At 41.9% G+C, this 19,028-nt stretch overlaps 1 protein-coding gene across 4 annotated transcripts in view; it reads right to left on the bottom strand.

The window, feature by feature from the left end:
* Positions 1 to 19,028, bottom strand: part of HTR4 (5-hydroxytryptamine receptor 4) — a 210,516-nt gene that overhangs the window by 140,688 nt on the left and 50,800 nt on the right. For 3 of the 4 annotated variants that reach the window (XM_074960605.1, XM_074960603.1, XM_074960604.1), the window contains exon 2: positions 4,040 to 4,124. The exons of the other annotated variant lie outside the window; for it this stretch is intronic. In XM_074960605.1, the coding sequence (XP_074816706.1) occupies positions 4,040 to 4,065 (26 nt within the window). In that variant the 5' untranslated portion in view covers positions 4,066 to 4,124. The remainder of the gene's footprint in view (positions 1 to 4,039; positions 4,125 to 19,028) is intronic. 4 annotated transcript variants of the gene reach the window in all.

Raw genomic sequence — 19,028 nt, 5'->3', positions numbered from 1 at the left:
ACTCTGCACAGCTCTGCACGGAAGCCTTCATCATCTATAATGACCTTTTCATTCAAGTAAAACATTCTGTACAACAGTCACACAGCTGATTCTGACTACCTGGCTTCATGCAGATAGGGAGAGACAGACTCTGTTCTTTCTCTAATGAGGTTCAGTATCACACAGGGTATCTTGCCAAAGGCTTTGCTGCTGGAATGTCTTCCATAAATTTCAGCAAAAGTAGCACCACTAAGGTCCCCATCAGCAAGGTACGTGCTTAACTTCAAATCATGTAAGTAGTCCCATTGAATGAAGTCAATGAGACTACTCAGATGCTTAAACTTAAATACATGCTTAAGGAAGGGCCTGCTGAATGAGATCAAAATTCTGCTTTCAGGAAGTTCCGTTCCAATATGCCTGCCTGCTATCCTTCCATCCATCCATCCCACTGTAATCCACATGGTATCAGAGTACCTCTCTAGAATCTGCTCCCCCTACATGTGTGGACTTTCCACTGGATTATCTGTGAGTGGCAATGGGGGACTGGAAGTCAGGATTTGTGGGTTTTAATCTCACTGGTTTACTATGTGGCCTTGAGCAATTTTTAAGAACAAAATTTGGAAACTCTTTTCTTCTGTAAAAATGTTCTATATGTTACTTCTAGGTGAAATAGCTAACCTTGAAATCAGAAAAGCATGGAAATATCAGCTACCTACTGGTAGCTGACAAGCGAACCTCTCAAAAACAAAAATCCCATGGCTGGAGATTTGTGGGGTTAAAACAAAAGTACATGCCTGAAGGGATGTGCTGTGTATAAAACTTTCCAGCATAGTGTAAAATGAAGGCCTGTGTTATATGGTTCATGAACAAATCCAATAACAATAAAGGAAAAATAATTCATTTTTAAGTTATAAATGAGAGTGAGATTTGACCCCAGTGTTTGACATATCAAACCAAATGCAAAACACTGAACCAATATGTATTTAGGACAGGTTTCAAATGTCCATACAAAGACAGAGAGTTGCATTATGCTATCTTTTAACATCTGAATGACAAGCAGGATTAAATAATTACTGAGTGAGGGAGAGAGCCATCTCCCATCAGAGAGCCTTTCACTGTTCTACCTGGATGAGACAAAATTAGCTACAGCACAAAATAGTTTCCAGGAGATAATGTACTTTGGGGGAGCATTTCTGAAAGAGGATCCTTTCCAGTCACGTTTAAAGGGACACTTTTCACTTATTTGGACTACAAATTTTATTTAAAAACATTTTAAATGGCAACATAGGGAGTGAAGGTTCTCACAACATCTAACTCTGATAGGAATTAAAATGGTGGGGGGAGGGGAGTATTTTTTGTTTGCAATTCAAAGGAAACAGTCTGTCTTAGCATAAACATTTCTCTGCAGTGGGGGAAAGCCAATCAATGTATTTTATAATTATATGGTAAAAATGAGAAAGTAAGCAATTTTTCAGTAATAGTGTGCTGTGGCACTTTTGTATTTTTATGTCTGATTATGTAAGCAAGTAGTTTTTAAGTGAGGTGAAACAAATCAGACTCCTGAAAGGGGAACAGTAGTCTGGAAAGGTTGAAAGCCACTGGTCTAGATGGACCATTAGCCTGATCAAATGTGGCCATTCCTAGTGAAATGCAAAACGCCAACAACCAGCCTAGGGGGTGAAAAGTTTCTTAGGAAGTTTTAATACTTTTTCTTTTATTAATCAATAATGAGGAGGAGATTTCTGAAATATTCAAAGGAAGGGGAGAGAAGATGGAGGTAACACGATAGCACTCTAGGTATCAGCACTAGAATTCCCCTCACAGAAAAAGGACAGCAGCATAAGCACTGTGCTCTGTTACTGGCAAAGCAAAGCCAAAACAAATTTCATTAAGCAAAACACATTACCTCTCAGAATCAATTGCCAGGTTATAAATGTGACCTGTTCAATATTCATTAAAATACTGATTTCCAAAAAAATTTATGGAGTTGCACAAGGTGGGGGGGAGGGAAGGAGTTTGTGCTTTTCCTGAAGTGATGAAGAGTCTGAGTCAAACCCCAAGTCAGTGACAGTCTTTCCATTGACCTGAATGGGCTTTGATCAGGCCCAAACTGACTAACTCTGGGGTGTAAGGCACATGTCTTGCAAGGAACTCTCCCGTCTGACATGAGTGTGAGTAGTGCACAAACCAAGGGCAGCATGCTGTATGGCCATTAGAACCCAAAAACTTCATTTGCTATATTAGAAAGTGAGTGAGAAGCAGAGATATTATCTTGGGTTGGGTGGCAGCCCCCAAAATGAAAACTGCTGTGCACAGAAATTGCCTGAGAGAGCTAATTACCTCCCCTCCCTCCTCCCACCCAGCCAGGGAGAAAGGGATGTATTTGCTGAGGTGACCAGCCCACCCCAGGCCCACCAACCAGGAACTGAGATGAGGGCCTCCCCAGTGGTAAGAGAGCTAGGCAAAGCATTCTTCTAGGGGCCCACCTGAACAGCCTCAAAGAGAAAGCAGCCCTGTCTCATGTCAATCCCAGTGGAAAGGGAGAACAGGCAGAGAGTCTTCGGATACATTCAGCTTCATGCTTTTTCCCCTTCTCCATAATCCAACCATACAGATGTCAAGTGTTACACCAGGGGCATGATTCTCCTGTCATGAACACTGGTTTTCCCTCATGTAGCTCCAATCACCTCCATGAAGTTACTCATCATTTGCACCATTGCAAGTGAGAGGATACTCAGGTCCCCAAAGTGGAATTAGGCTCCCAACCGCCCATATTACATAGCTATCCCCGCATTAACCTCAGTCTGATTCTGCAACTCACCACTCATCATCACGACGAAGACTTTTGAAACACTTATGCTCTCTGTTAGGTAACTCATTAGGGAAAGAATCCTTGGAAACTGAGTGCAAATGTATTTGATCTATTTGATTTTAATTGATAATTGATCTGTTCTGTGGACCTTCCCAGGCACCTCTCAAGAAGGTGTCTAAGCACTGTAATGCAGAGAACTTTTTCAGAGAAATGCCGCATTGAAAAATAAACTGAAATGCAAGCGATGGAGAAGATATAGAAAACAGATTTTAAGAAGACTGGAGCATTTAATTCTGGTTGCCTCTCTCAATTGCTAGTGGAATTCTGCCTTCCCCTCAGAGTCAGCAGTGCAGATTCAAGGTCTATCAGCAGCGATCCCAAATTCCTACTCTCTGATGGTTGTTTGGTGGCCTTATGTGAAATGAATTTGGTGGGGTCTCAATCCACACAAAACAGCACTGCCATCAGACTGACTGGCAACCTTGTGGCAGTCCCATCAAAGAGGCAAAGTGCTACATGAGCCACTGAGGTTGAACTCCTATCTCAGGACGACAGGAGGAACTTCAATTCAGGGTGGGCTACCTTGGCAGGGAGAGAGAAAGCAGCCCTGTCTCTCCCCTAGGGATACCTCAATAAAAATAGGGAACTTCAGTTTCCAGGGCTGTCATTCCGGCATTTTACACTCGCACTGAATTGGCACAAAGCAATCACAGCGCTAATTTTCCGCTTGGGGACATCAGGTTTACGCCAGTGTCTCTGAACTGACTTCAGTGGTGTTATTCATGGTTTACCTCAGTGTGAGGAAGAGGATAGCCAGGCTCTTAATTTTTAGAATAAAAACCAAAAAATAATTTTTGAATAAAAACCTAGGAGCAGATCCTCAGCTGGTGTAAACTGACACCTGCCCTCCTCTCTCCCCATCCCTACCCTCAACTTAAACAGCTCCCTTAGGTGAGGATCTGACTTGTGGCGTGTGATACAGAGCTTAGTAATGTTGTATTACACTACTGTGGGTTTGGCTGTGGTGGCTACACATTTATAAAAATAACAGCGCAAGGCTACCTAACCATGCAAACTCAAGGAAAGCCAAAACCAACCATTGCTGCAGTAACAATAACCTAACAATACAGGCAAACAGAAAAATCCTACATCCTGCAGCTTTGCAAACACACTATGTTATTATTGACCTCCTGCAGCTCTGTAGACAGAAGATCTGCAATGTACAATATGCCGCATGGTTTCTCCTACCTCACATTAACATCAAGTTCTTCCATCACAGGCAATAGGCATAGGTAGCCTATGGGAGTTCAGCGCCCATAGAAGAAACCTGGTCCTGGAGTGGAGACAATGAGAAAAGATAATTATAAGTTAAATGGTCTGACCTTTGTTTGCTTTCCCCCATTGTGGAAATGCCCTTCTATTGGCACCATTGCCCCTGTGCCCCTCTAGCCGGAGTTTGCTTGAAAACAAAATGAATAAATAACACACAAAAATAAAATCAACATGGCTTTAAAACCTTTTTACAAGAGAGGAATTACTTGCATTGCCCACATGGAGGAAATGTAGTTATTTATGATAACACTGAGATAAACAAACTTATGTTTGAGAGTGAGTCAAAAACAGGTTTAGCTAATCCTTTTATAGTTTTGTCTTTATTATTATCTACTCATATATAATCATAAGTGTGTATAGCACTTTAAAGACAAAGGGCAAAATCCTGGCTCCACTGAAGTTAATGGCAAAACTCCCATTCACTTCAGTGGGGTCAGCTTTCACCCAAAGACACTGGGATCAAATTTTGATCTCATTTACACTGGTGTAAATGTAACATGCACTGAGTCTTTGTCCCACTCTAGTAGCTGGTCCACATAGAAAGTTTATGGGCCTGCTACCATTCTTACCTAATGCATTTAGTTCTTTAACTCAAACAGTAGAGGCTTGTCATTTTAGATGAAGATAGCCCAGGTTCAGTCCCTGCTGATGACCCAAGTTGTCATATAAATCAAGAGTAACTCAATTAAAGTCATTTACACAGTAACTGACCTGGAGCAATGTCACTGAAGGCAATTGAGTTACTCTGGATTTACTAGTATATCAGAGATCAGAATTTGGCCATGGGTCCTTTCCTCAAGGTACAATCTAAGAGTCAGATCCTACAAACACTTATTCACTGGACTAATCTTGCACTGTCTGGCCCAAGGTTAGGTAAGACACAGCATGGCAATGAGAGAGATACTAGACCAGGGGATGGGAATGGGAGAGAGGCTTATGGGCCATCCCCATACTAATGAAATGAATGCTAAGACTCCCATTAGCTTCAATGGGAGCTGGTCCAGATCCTTAAGCACTTACTTGGCTGCTCTCTTTATACTTCATGTTGGTTCCCCTTTTTTTTTTTTTAATGTCCCTGAGTTAAGCTGAGGCAGGAGAGAGGGGTTATTTGTATCTGTCTATTTGCTGAGCTCCTTCCCCACAACCTCCTGCCATCCAGTGCCTTTATTTATTCTATTTATTTGCAGATTTAGATCACACCAATAATCATATGTAGCTAGGCAGGAAAGAGGTGGTTAAAAACAAACACAAACGTTAATGCAGTAGATGATGCAGTCACAATCAGTCAATGCCGTGCTGCTGCCCAAAGCAGACCCCCGCCTTGAGGAGAGTAAATAAAACTCAGCGGAGCAGTCAAAGGCTGCAATGAAGAAAAAAGGCCTCCCAGCCTGCCCTAGGACTATCAAACTCGCCCGTGCAACATCGTCAGTAGGAGCTGCTCCCTAAGGTGCAAGGACATCCAGCTGAGAACACTCAGTCACTGGTCATGGAATACTGAGTACCTTTCATTAATAGCAAGAATACCCCAGTGGATCCACCTGCCATGCCATGATCTTGCCTAAAAGCCTCTCCTATAACTGAGGGGAGCTCGCACTTCATAAGTTATCACTATGGCCTATTGTTGCATAGTCTTGTGAGAGGAGACTGCTTCTCTTCTGTCTGACCTGTGACTGCTGATCTTTGATGTTGCCAACATTGTCTGTTCCATTTTGTTTGCAGATCATTGCTGTGTTTTGTTATAAAGCGTGATGAAAATGAAGGGCAAGGAAATGATTTTCCTTTCTAATTTCTCAGTATTCAGTAAGACAGATGATGCAATGCAGGAAAGATGAGAAATGTCAGGTTCTGGCCATTATTGTGTGAGTGTCGCCAGGGCTTTTCCCTTCATCTACACTCCTGAGCAGTGGGCAGCCAGAATCCCACTCCCTGAACACAAAGAGAGAGGAGGTGTGGAGTCAGCTGGTGGTTTGCAAGTAAAACGTGCAGAACACAGCAGCTGCAGCTCCTGCATTTGCTACCGACCTCCCACCTATTGACATGCTGCCCACCTCTATTCTCTGCAAACAGATCACCCCACCTACATTGCATGGCTGATACAGCTACAGTGTGGTTGGAAGCATAGACACAACCTGTGTATATTTTCCCACGTGACTCTTTCAGACTCCAGACCTGACCTGGGTGAACTGTCTGTCTCTGCCTTAGTGCTGCATTTTCAATTAAGTCATCTGTTTGCTGAAGATTTCCAATCATCATGAAAATAAAACAAAAATCTCATTCAAGAGAATACAACCCCCCAGCACAAAATACAAATATGGGAATTCACAGCATGAAAGCTTATAACATGTATGTATCATATAGAACTGAGTAATCAAGATTCAGTCTCCTGGCAGCCCTCTGGGAGATAGAGCATGGCAGGATTTAACCAGATATTACACACACAAGCCCTCTGTACACTTGGGAAGTTCAAGTTCAACATGAACCCTGAAAGCCTTTCAAAATATCCCACAAGCCACTGCTTCAGGGAGCAATGTCTGAAACTACAGAGCTAGGTACCCAGAAGCCTGTTTAACTGCATTAGCGGAGTACAATGCCAGTGTAACTATGGGGGAAATTCTGCAGCAGACCTGAATCCAGAATAGCATGCCTTGTGTGCACATGCTGCACACTGTTTACACTGGTGCTGTCCCACCAGTTCAGTTAGCAATGGTTCAATTACCTGGGGTAGATAAGGCCACACATGACAGCTCCAGTTACCAAGTTGTCCCATTTTATTTTCCTCTGCAAGTAAACTTCCACTGGCCTCAATGGAATATTGCATAGATCCAAATCTCAAAGCTGAATTCTGCATTACACTTCTGTTGAATAGTCCTTTTATAAAAACTAAGTCACAAAGATGTCTTTACCACTTACAGATGTCCCCTTAACTTAACAAATTTCCCAGTCTGGTATATTTTTCACATGCTTTATTTCTATAAATAAAAGCAGCATGATAAATCCATAACTATGGCCCCAATCCTGTGAGTGGCTCTACAAGAACAACCCCTTGTACCCATGCAAAACAACTGGCAGGATCAGTGTACCAATCTATAGGCTGGGATTGAGTTGGCCAGAGGATGACAATTCCGTGTTGTGTCAACTTTTGAGGTTTCAAAATTTATTTTTGTTCCACATCGGAATGAAAGCAAAACCTCCCAAACATTTTCAACTTGTGTCAAAAGCCCCTCAAAAAGATCAGATTTTCAGTTCTCCCTCCCTATCTCTCATATGAGAAGTTACCCGAGAGTTCTTGACCTCAGAAACCCTCTGGATGAAAACTTTGTTAAAACCTATACCTCTCTGTGAAACATTTCAAGCTTTGGAGAAACAGCTTATTTCAATGAAAATATATTTTTGAAAATGTTCCCACCCACATCTAGCTGGGATGTTTAAAGAAGTAACTAATTTTCTTAAGGTTCTTTGAAAAGCCCTGTCATAAATGAGAGACAAGGTGAGTGAGGTAATATCTTTTAGTGGCCTGACTTCTGTTGGTGAAGGAGACAAGCTTTTGAGTGACACAGAGCTCTTGTAGTTTAAAGTTTGTCTCTTCACCAACAGAAGTCGGTCCAATAAAAGAAATTACCTCACCTACCTTGTCTCTCTAATAGTCTGTGACCAACATGGCTACAACAACATTGTCATAAATGAGTAATATTTTTATTTTAAAAGAATAATAATACAAAGACAGTCAGTTGAAGAGGGTTGCAAACCTGGCTGGAAAAAGCAAGCAAGAAGGCTGGGTAAATTAGTTTCACTTTTTAAATGAAGTTCACACATTGACTTAATGTTAGCTTGAAATAGTTTTCCTATAACATTGCAGAGTACAGCCACATGAATACATGGTACTGCTGTAATTATAAAGAAATGAATGATTTTCAACACATGGTAAACAAAATGTAGCATGCCCCAATGACTTTAATTGGTATGAATATCAATGTAATTTCTAATAGTATCAAAACTCCATCTTGAGTTAACAGAAATGAATATGCTTTTATGATAAACAATTTGCGTGTTTGCTACAGGTGACCCAGTGCAAAAAAAATGGGACTACTTTCTAGGATCATGTCTTCAAAATACATTCTAAACTCTTCCAGGCCTCGATTGGAGTTATAGAGTTTAAGGCCAGAAGGGACCATAGATCATCTAGTCTGACCTCCTGTTTATCACAGGTCACCCAGCACCCACACACTAAACCCAACAAATGAAATTAGACCTAGAATTAGGGTCTCTCTTGTTATAAGTTTACAGAAAGCTTAACAGAGTGTCACTGCTATAGTGCTACTACTAACACAAACAATAATGATATACAGTTTCTTGGGATTAATGGAAAGAGAATGGGAGTTCTTAGAGAGACACCCTGGAAATGACGCTGGAAATTTACTGTTGGTGCATGTTAGAACACACCTCTGGCTCAGTACTGACTAAAGTACACTGAACAGTTCAATCTTTATGGGCCAAATCTTGAAGTTGCTACTAAGCAAAAACTTCCACTGAAGTCAAGGGTGTTGCCTGAATAAATTCTGAGTAAGGAAATTTCAGATTTGGCCTTTAGTGATAATCCAACTCCCCAACTGGTCCTTCAAATGACACTTAAGATCAAGGTCCTGGTCATTTCTGCTCATTAAAGACCCCATGGCACATTTTGTAGGCATAGGAGCTCTGGTGTCCTAGCCAATTCACTTCTGCCTCCCTAAAATTTCACCCACAATTTCAGCCCAAAATAATATCCTCCTTCCCTTCCACTCTTTAAGATGTGTGTGGACTGGCTGTCGTGATCTGCAGGTGGAAGCAGCTGGAATGGTTCCTCCAGTCAAAGAAGGGAGAGGAGCCTCCTCTAGTTGGCCTCAGAGGATGTTAAATATGCCTAATGCCTCCTTCTGCCAAAAAGATAAAACAACTTTTCGTCTTCAAAGAGCTTTGAATAACTCCACTATGTTCCAATAACCCATTTAGTTTGTAATACAAACTGAATTAATTGGTTAAGGGGAAAAGTGCATGTGAATGGATCTGAAATGAACTTGGTTTCAAATCAGCTCAGGTGCACTTTTACCCTTGGCAAGTTAATTCAGATTTGCATAACTGTCAATTATGAAATAATCTAAATAAAAAATAGAGCTGTCAGTAAATGGTAGTAATAACATACCAACCCTTCTCACACCTTTTTGCCAACAGTCTGTAATCCTTTCATGTATTTATACCTGCTCCTGTATTTTCACTCCATGCATCAGATGAAGTGGGTTCTAGCCCATGAAAGCTTATGTCCAAATAAATTTGTTAGTCTCTACGGTGCCAATGAGGACTCCTCATTGTTTATACCAACCCTTAGCCTTCACCCACCATATGGAAACAACAAAGCACTGTTTGAACATTAATTCTGCCTTAAAATTGCCCCTGAAAGTGTGGGGTCTTCTTCCCATTTTACAGAGGAGCACACTGAGGCACAAAGAGGTTAAAGTGACTTGTCATCCTAGTTCACACAGGGAGTCAGCGGTGGAGCCAAGAGTAGAACCCAAAATTCCTGGGTCCCAGCCCTGTTCTCTAACCCAGGGTATTCTGCAGAATTGATGTTAAAGTACCATCCAAGAACATCTATCTTCCCACAGCTTTAGAATCATTACACATACTGCCTTTGGGTGCCAGTGGAAGGTAAACAGAAGGGGGTAGTATCAGTACTTTAAAAGTCATTACTGACTTATTTTTACTGAAATCTCCAAAGAGAAAAAATCTGAAAGGATTTACCTTTATTCTTTAGAACTTGCCCTCTGTCACAGACAAGGAGGGAGGAATCTGGTCTTTTGCTACACAGACAAAAAGTGGCTTTAGTAGCTAAAGTAGCTACTAAAAATAGCTTTAGTAGCAGGAAGTTACAGAATTCCTTCACTGTAATCCACACTGGTTACAATTCTAAATCAAAATGTAAGTGTGGGTGCGTGTAAGGGATAAATAGTTACCTGCTTGTGATACTCCTGCCCCCCATGTCGCTTTGCTAGAGCAGCAACTAAGAAATTAATTGGGAATCATTTTGAAACATGCAAAGCTCACAGTTTCAGTACAATGAGAGTCATCATAGATCTGTGATCTCTCAACATAACCAGATCACAATGAAGAAAATTCTCACCAGAGTAAATGATTCTTCAGTCCCAAATAGTTTGAGCCACATTTAAATTGTTCACAATATTTTTAAAGTATATTTACTTATTTTTTTATTTGTATGACCATAGTACCTAGGATCTTCAGTCATAGGCCCCTCATTGTGGAAGGTGCTGTACAAACACAGAACAAAAAAGACAGTCCCTGCTCAAACAACAGTTACTTCTGCCCTTTTTAGTTCTCGTTTGAATTTTAACTTCAGGCATTGGTAAACCTTTAAATATGCAAAGTCCATCCAAAATTGTTAACTGCCTGCAAAACTATACCTCCTACATGAAGATGATTTTCGGTCTGTAGTTTGTGGGGAGGAAAAATAAGATATCCGACATTAAGGTCCAATCATACTTTTTTCAAAGAAAGCTTCAAATATTTAAAAATTACAATTTACAATAAGAAAAAGTCACACCTAGCATGGAAACTAATCTACCAAGGTGGAGCTAGGACCATAAATATCTTAATAAGTAAGTCATCAAAACCCAGAAGTTATCCTGAAAATGCAAAATGAGCCTTAACTGTAGTGCTGCTATCCTGATAAATAAGATTGACATAAATAAAAGAATACAGCATTTCACTGAGCTGAAAATCAGACTTTTTCCTAAGTAAACAGCACATTTTTCAGACATATTCTATATCTATAATTGGTGATTTGAGCTTTGGCCTGCTAAACCCTGGGTTGTAAGTTCAATCCTTGAGGAGGCCATTTAGGGATATGGGGCAAAAATTGGGGATTGGTCCTGCTTTGAGCAGGGGGTTGGACTAGATGACCTCCTGAGGTCCCTTCCAACCCTGATATTCTATGACTGCCAGATGCTGGGGCTGGATGACAAGGGCTGGATCACTCAGTAAGTGTCCTGTTTTGTTCATTCTTTCTGAAGCACCTGGCATCAGCCACTGTCAGAAGACAGGATACTGGACTAGCTGGACCACTGGTCTGACCCAATATGGTCATTCTTATGTTCTTATCCGTATGATAAATTGTGGAATTGTGTGGGAAATTAATTTGTCATACACCTTTTACAATCTTACCCACGTTCTGCCCTCTAATCTATTCCCGCCCAAGACACATTCCAATATTCCTAACTTCTGAACACCTTGAAACAGTTTGTCTCCCTCTCCCCCATTTTAAATCCAACTTTCACAGAAATGTTACCTTTCCCCCATAAATGTGGAAACAGACAACATTCAGACCTGAACCAGTGACAGGTTTCAGGTCCGATATCTCTCAACTTTTCAGGGCTAGGAACATCATCAGTCTTAGACCCCCAAAAAGGACAGATTAGCGACATTCTAATGGGTACAGCACTTCCAGCTAGCCCTGAAAGGTCCTGATGTACAGGGCCTTAAAACAGTGACTTCATTAGCTATTTCAGGTCACTCTTTAGAGGTTTCTAAAATAGGACTAGTTATCATTTTTCTCTCACTCTTAGTCCAATGCAGTTGGCTCATTGCATCTAGAGACCCTTGGAGGATATGAAAAGAGCATCAATAATATTTTTAAAAATTCTTCCGAACAGTTTTACTGTAAAACATACAACACACGTAGAACACAATGTGGTGTGGTATTAAAGGGTTTAATTGATGCTCATTTAGCATGACCTTCTCTGTCACTCATGGATAATGTGTCCTTTCCAACTCGTGCCGATCATATACCACACACCCCATTATGTATTCTGCTATATACAGAAAGTATCTCTTCTGTTGTCCCTTACAGAGATTCCCTTGTTGGCATGATAGAGCCCTGTGTGTTCCTGTAGCCCTGCCAAAGTAGCTTCTTCTTCCAAATGTTTAATTTATAATGGATCATGAGCAGTGTTTCTGAATTACGGAATCTGCTCCCACTGCCAAGAGAAATGGTTATAGAAGCCAAGATCACCTTCTGCCTTCTCTCATGTAGCCAAAATTCTATCTACCTCGAGCTGCCAGTGAACAAGCCATGCTTAACGTGATCCAAGAAGAATGTATCTTTTCCAGATCCTGACTCCAGTTCCACCACATTTGCACGCCCTCCTCTTTCAGACATCTTGCTGCTGGTTTGCATTGAGTCAGGGCTGGGTTGCATCTCTTCCACCTGTTGGGTACTCCTGTCTAAATGAGTCTTGTTTTATTTTAGATGGGGGACTTCCAGACTGTCAGAAACTGTAACGAAACAGTAAAGACCCACTCATCTGAGTGATCCACTTAACGACAACAGCTAAGGAGTCATCTTTCCTACTGCCCTGAGCCAACGCTCAGGAAAATGTTACTCCTGAGCATCTGCCACCTAGGGGTTAAAGTTCTACCTCCTCTCTGGATCTAGCCACTAAGAACAGTGAGAGCTCTCCCTGCTTGGCTTGTGAGGTGAGAGCTCCTCCTCCTGTTTTAATCTACATTAACTACTGCTGCCACCTAAGAGCACAAAGTAAATGCTTTGTCCCTAATCCTCACAGGCTGCAAAGGAGACTGACACTGATTTGCGGGGGGGGGGGGGTGAAACAAGTGTCAAGTGTGGGCAAGAGTACCTTGGAGACAGTGTTGAGGTCATCAGAACCCACTCAGCTGGCCAAAGCAAGACCCACTGGAGTCAATCATCTGTCTCACCCATCCAGTACCATGGCAGCCCCCACCCCACTTCACCCCCTCTCCAATGCAATTTGCATCAGCCCCATTGGGGGAAGGATGCAGAGGGAAGTCCAAGACGGGAAATATTTGGAAAAATAAATATATCTTCCCTAACAAACAGCCAATTTACAAGAAACCACAGGAAAGCTTTATTCAGAGCCCTTAAGAAATACAAACTGTCTTCTCAAAGACTGTAAAACAGAGAGAGAGAGAGCCCTGCCCAAACCAATCATGTTTTGTCAGGAGTGCCTCTTACCTCTTCACCAAAGTTATTTGGTTTGCTGCAGCAAGCCTGGTTGCTCCTACCAATAATTGCCCCTTAGTAGCATGGGTCTGCCTGGCAGAGAACAAAATGTCCTACCCACCACACACAACAGTAATAGCTGAGCAAATCCTGCCAGATATTTCTCTTGAGAGCTACTGATTAAGTGAGACACTGCTACATTCTGGATCCAATTTCCTTCCATCCCACTCAAGCCCTTCTAATTCCACATTCTGTCACTCCTGAGATGCTGACAACAGAAGTGTTGAATCACATTACTGAAAACTTACACCTGAGTTTCTTGCTTGCTGGACTATGCACCTTGATCATTTCAGACACGTTAAAGAGAGCAGGCTTTCATGCTCAGTGAGGAGTCTCAAAACTCATTTTCATTTGAACTAGAGATGGGCTGCAGCTGCAACATTCAGACAGATCTAGATTCTACCTCCCTCTAAAAGTTTAATTCAAGGGGAGCTAGAGATGAAGGGTGGTCTTGTGGTTAAGGCACTTAATCTCTCTGGGAATCAGTGGAAAGAAAGATAATAACCCTCCTTCTCCACACCTTTTGTTTGGCTTGTCTATTTCAATTGTAAGCTCTTTGGGGCTGGGATTGTTGCTTACTATGTGTTTGTACAGCACCTAGCACAATGGAGCCCCAGTCCTTCGCTGAAACCTCTGGAGTCACTGAACCACAAATAACAAACATTAATAATGTTTGGATCTGGGGTTTTGGTTCAGCTCCCTTATCAATATAGAGGCCAGGTGCAAAACTAAAGGTGGGACTGAACCAGCAGTCCTATGTCCCCATCCTCACCACCTCAGGGCTAGTCTACACTAGAAGCGCTACAGCAGCGCAGCTGCATCTGGTGATGATGCTCTATGCCAACGGGAGAGAGCTCTCCCACTGACGTAGCGCTTTTTACACCGGCGCTTAGGTTGGCGTAACTTATGTCGCTTGGAGGGGTGGGGTGGTTTTTTCACATACCTGAGCGGCATAAATTATACCGACATAACCTGTAGTGTAGACAAGCCCATAGGGTTTGGGGGTGTGATTTGAGTTCAAGTCCCTCTCTAGCTCTAACAGAGAAACAGAAGGTGGAGATAACTGAGGCATGTGAATAACCTCACAACCCTCTCCTCCATCTTCCCATTACAGGAGACTGAAGCTGTGGGCTAAGGCTCACCTGACCCACTCCCTTAAGACCTTTCTTTTGAAACGTCCCCACTAAATTATTTTTCACTTTAAAAAACAAAACACCTAAGTTCTACTTGTGATCACACAAAAAAATAGTCATCCCATAACAACGAGTGAATGGATGCAACTTAGCTTCCTGTTTTCTCGGGCCAATTCCCCCAGCACAGAGAATATGGGACAAGAATTCTGAGACTGTATGCTAGACACATAAGAAGCATCTTACAGGCCGATGTAAACTTGGAATTAATACTGCATTGCTGTGCTGTCAACTGCCAAATCTCAGCGCGTCATCAATTGAAGTCTTTCCACAGGCATATTCAAATTCTCATACTTGGTTGCAGAAATCTTTGCTTTTTGTTTGTGTGCACAGATATATAGATTTAATATGCGCTTGTCACTGTTCCCTCCCCACTCTGAACTCTGGGGTACAGATGTGGGGACCTGCATGAAAGACCCCCTAAGCTTATAGTCCACCAGCTTAGGTCAAAAACTTCCCCAAGCCACAAATTCCTTCCCTTGTCCTTGGCAGTATTGCTGCCACCAATAAGTGATTTAAACAAACATACAGGGAGAGGCCACTTGGAGTCCTATCCCGCACCCAAATATCCCCCCAAGCCCCTTCACCCCCTTTCCTGGGGAGGCTTGAGAATAATATACCAACCAATAGGTTAAGAAGGTGAGCACAGACCAGACCCTTGGGTTTTTAGGACACTAAAAACCAATCAGGTTCTTAAAAGAAGAACTTTATTATAAAAAAAAAGTAAAATAAGCACCTCTGTAAAATCAGGATGGAAGGTAATTTTACAGGGTAATAAAAAGATTTAAAACACAGAGGATTCCACACTAGGCTCAACTTCAAAGTTACAAAACAGGAATAAACCTCCCTCTTAGCATAAGGAAAATTCACAAGCTAAAACAAAAGATAATCTAATGCATTTCCTTGCTATTACTTACAATTTCTGTAATTTTAGATGTATCATTTCAGTAGGAGCTGGTTAAGCGCTTGGTCTCTCTCTTTGTCCCAGGAGGGAACACAACAAAAGAGCACATTGGTCCTTCTGGTCAGGTGCCAACTATGTTAATGGAACTGATTAACCCCTTACAAGTAAGTGATTCTGTACCTCTGGCCGGGGGGGGATTTGATGTTACTGCATACTTAAATGTTGTTACCCTTCCCTTTATATTTATGGCAGTGCTAATGATAGAGGAAATATTTCCCTCAATTTCATGATTTTATCCTTTAAAATCATGAATTTGAGAGAGGTTTATTTTCGAATTTTCATTAGGGATGATAGGATAAAAACCTCAAACACTCCCTGCATTTGCAGCTAGACATGGGATTCTTCTTCATTTCCTGTGCTGAATTCTGGTTTATTATAATGTTGCTATGCATTGCTAAAGAGCTGCTGTGTTTCAACCCAGAGGTGTCTGCATTCCACTGACACATGACAGGATACCTGTGTATGTACCATCCTAAATTTGTTAAAGAGCTCTGGATGGGAAGCAAATCTATACATGTAATGTGGTTAATTGTTATTATTACTTAAGATATTCCAAAATCCACCACTATTACTGTTTGAAAATTATTATTAAACAATAGTCAAACTGCTCTAGCATATATGTGGATGCAGAAAAGGTAGATGCTGGATATCTTTCCGGTGATCATATCAAGATCCAACTGCCAGACTGAGCTTGTGAATATTTTAGAAAGACCAGGATGTAAAAGGCTTAACTAGTGAAGGGAGGAAAGAAGAGAATGTTGAGTGCAATGAAAGTATGTGTGATGATAACAGAGACATAGATAGGCATTCTACTAAATTCTTTTGTTTGCACTCATGCAGACTATTACTGCCCCCTTATCAAGAACAAGGATTAAAAGGGACATTACAGTGCAGCTTTCCAATGAGTCGGCCTTTGCTGGAAAGTCATAAGGAAACTTCAGAGCTACTGTATGGCATTTTGGTTCACTGACATTTGTCATAAACTTTATCTGTAGTTCGTTGTAAATTTCCCCTCCTTTGTATAACCAGAGTAACTGGATGGCATTGCAAGGTGAATTGCAAGAACATCCATGCAGATAAACATATTCAACAAATCAAACAAAAGACAGGTAGTAACTGCAGTCAATTAAATGTATTTCGTTGTTTAGCTGGAAAAGAAAACACCCACTGCAGAAATGTGGAATGAACGAATTAAGAGAAATGGAAACACTCACTAGCTTAAAAATCTAATGGCAGGTACTGAAGGAAAGATGGAGCAAATGAGATGGACTGAGTAAAATAAATGACTGATAGCACTTTTATTACATCAGTACCGCAAGTATACGTACTATAACCCAAGGCTTACTGCAGTTCAATGCAGCTGTATGTTGTTATCTTGTATAGCTGAGAACCTCAGGGTTTAGCTGATTGCCATATTTGGGGTCGGGAAGGAATTTTCCTCTAGGGCAGATTGGAAGAGGCCCTGGAGTTTTTTCACCTTCCTCTGTAGCATGGGGCACGGGTCACTTGCTGGAAGATTCTCTGCTCCTTGAAGTCTTTAAACCATGATTTGAGGATTTCAATAGCTCAGACATAGGTGAGAGGTTTCTCGCAGGAGTGGGTGGGTGAAATTCTGTGGCCTGTGTTGTGCAGGAGGTCAGACTAGATGATCATAATGGTCCCTTCTGATCTTAGTATCTATGAATCTATGAAAACCTTGCTATTATCAATTACCTGTAATAAATTATTATTTGGTAAAACATATATTTAAAATGAACTTTACTCAGAGACAGCCTTGTGCCAGAGGTTAGTATTGCAAAAGGCATACTTGGCCAAATGCTGCTCCCCCCAGCACAGATGTGAAGGTGGAGTAATAAAATTGCCTCCAGATTTACACCAGTATAATCAAGAGCAGAATCTGGTCTATTGTCTATAAAGCAACACTTCTTATTAGTCAACGCTGGGTAGAGAACAGAGGGAGCAAGCCGGGGAATCTCTCACTTAGACTGGGGAAAGCATCCATCCTGTCATGGAACACAAGTTGTGACAAAGTTCCTCCTCTGCCTTGGTGGGTCCTGTGCTTATTGGCAGATTTGCTCGCCTCAGAGATTTACAGCAGCCCTCAGTTTGGCCACTTTTGCTAGTGGCTCAAACCTGCCGTTCACTCAGCTATCCTCATCACTGGCCAGCATCCGGAAATGGAAGGAGAACCATCCCCGCAGTCTCTGCTGATCCACCTAGTGGGTCGGTGGACAGGCCAGGGACCTGGTGGGACCCACAGTCCAGGACAACTCCTCCTGTATCCAGTAGGGAGTTGTGGGGATGGGGGGAACCCAGGCCCACCCTCTACTCCAGGTTCCAGTCCAGGACCCTGGGTTCACAGCTGTCTATAGTGTTTCTTGTAACAGCGGTGTGACAGCAACAACTCCCTGGGCTACTTCCCATGGCCTCCTCACAACACCTTATTTATCCTCACCACAGGACCTTCTTCCTGATGCCAGATAGCATCCTCAGTCCTCTACCAGCACACCCTCTCACTCTCAGCTCCTTGCGCACCCCCCACTGACTGAAGTGAGGTCCTTTTTAAACCAGGTGCCCTGATTAGCCTGCCTGTCTTAATTGATTCTAGCAGCTTCTTAATTGACTCCAGGTGTCCTAATTAGCCTGCCTGCCTTAATTGGTTCCAGCAAATTCTTGATTCTTCTGGAGCTGCCCCTGTTACCTTACCCAGGGAAAAGGAACCTGCTTAATCTGGGGCTAATATATCTGCCTTCGATCACTCTCCTGTAGCCATCTAGCCCAACCCTGTCACAAAGTATGTTGTTCTAAGTGTCACAAGTGATCAGTCCAACAATTGCCACACTTGAAAGAATAGTTAACGAAAATGTTACCCTAGTGCTGATTTGAAATAGAAAGAGTGTAAGAGCCCAGAGTCACCCACAGTCCAGCCATTTTAAAATGTATTATTACTGTTGTTATTATTACTAGTCTCCCTTCAGGCTGTGCAAGCAGTACCTGTCTCCTTTCCTTTTCAGTTACAGATTGATTTACACTGTGTCAAAAGCCCCCCTTCATAGCTCTGCCTCATCAGTGCCAGAAAGAGGAACAAAGAGTCAAAGCAGATCACAATCTTGAAGGAGTCCTGATTTCACTTTCCACAGGAGCACAGACTTCACTGCAGAGAGCATGATATAGCTGTATCTTAATGACAATGATAGCTTAGCTCATGTTTGCACTTTCCGTCCTATTAGCACCATCACAATATTGGAAGCATACCCCTTTCCATCAAGATGCCATGCATGACTGCAATTTTGTAGGGCTGTAATAATGTTATCCTGGCTCCTTTGTTATCATTATTATTTGTTATTTGCATTACCATAGCATTTAGGATCCCTAATCATAGAGTAGGACCCCATTGTGCTAGCCATTGTACAAACACAGAACATTTCTATCTTTGTCACAAGCTAGATTAAGAGCTTGGCAACCAAAAGCAGGAAATAAGCTCAAGACCTTTGGCTTGATTCTGTGAGGTGTCAATCATCTTCTTTGAGGTTCTAGAGTTCACTGAATTGAGTGGGAAATGACAATACTTAGCTTCTCATAGGTAGGGTGACCAGATGTCCCATTTTTAAAGGGACAGTCCTGGTTTTGGGGACTTTTTCTTATATAGGCGCATATTACCCC

The sequence above is a fragment of the Natator depressus genome, chromosome 8 (assembly GCF_965152275.1).
Source record: "Natator depressus isolate rNatDep1 chromosome 8, rNatDep2.hap1, whole genome shotgun sequence".
Classification (NCBI taxonomy): Eukaryota; Metazoa; Chordata; order Testudines; family Cheloniidae; genus Natator; species Natator depressus.
Note: the sequence above shows the minus strand (reverse complement) of the source record. Positions and strands in the feature narration are given on the sequence as shown.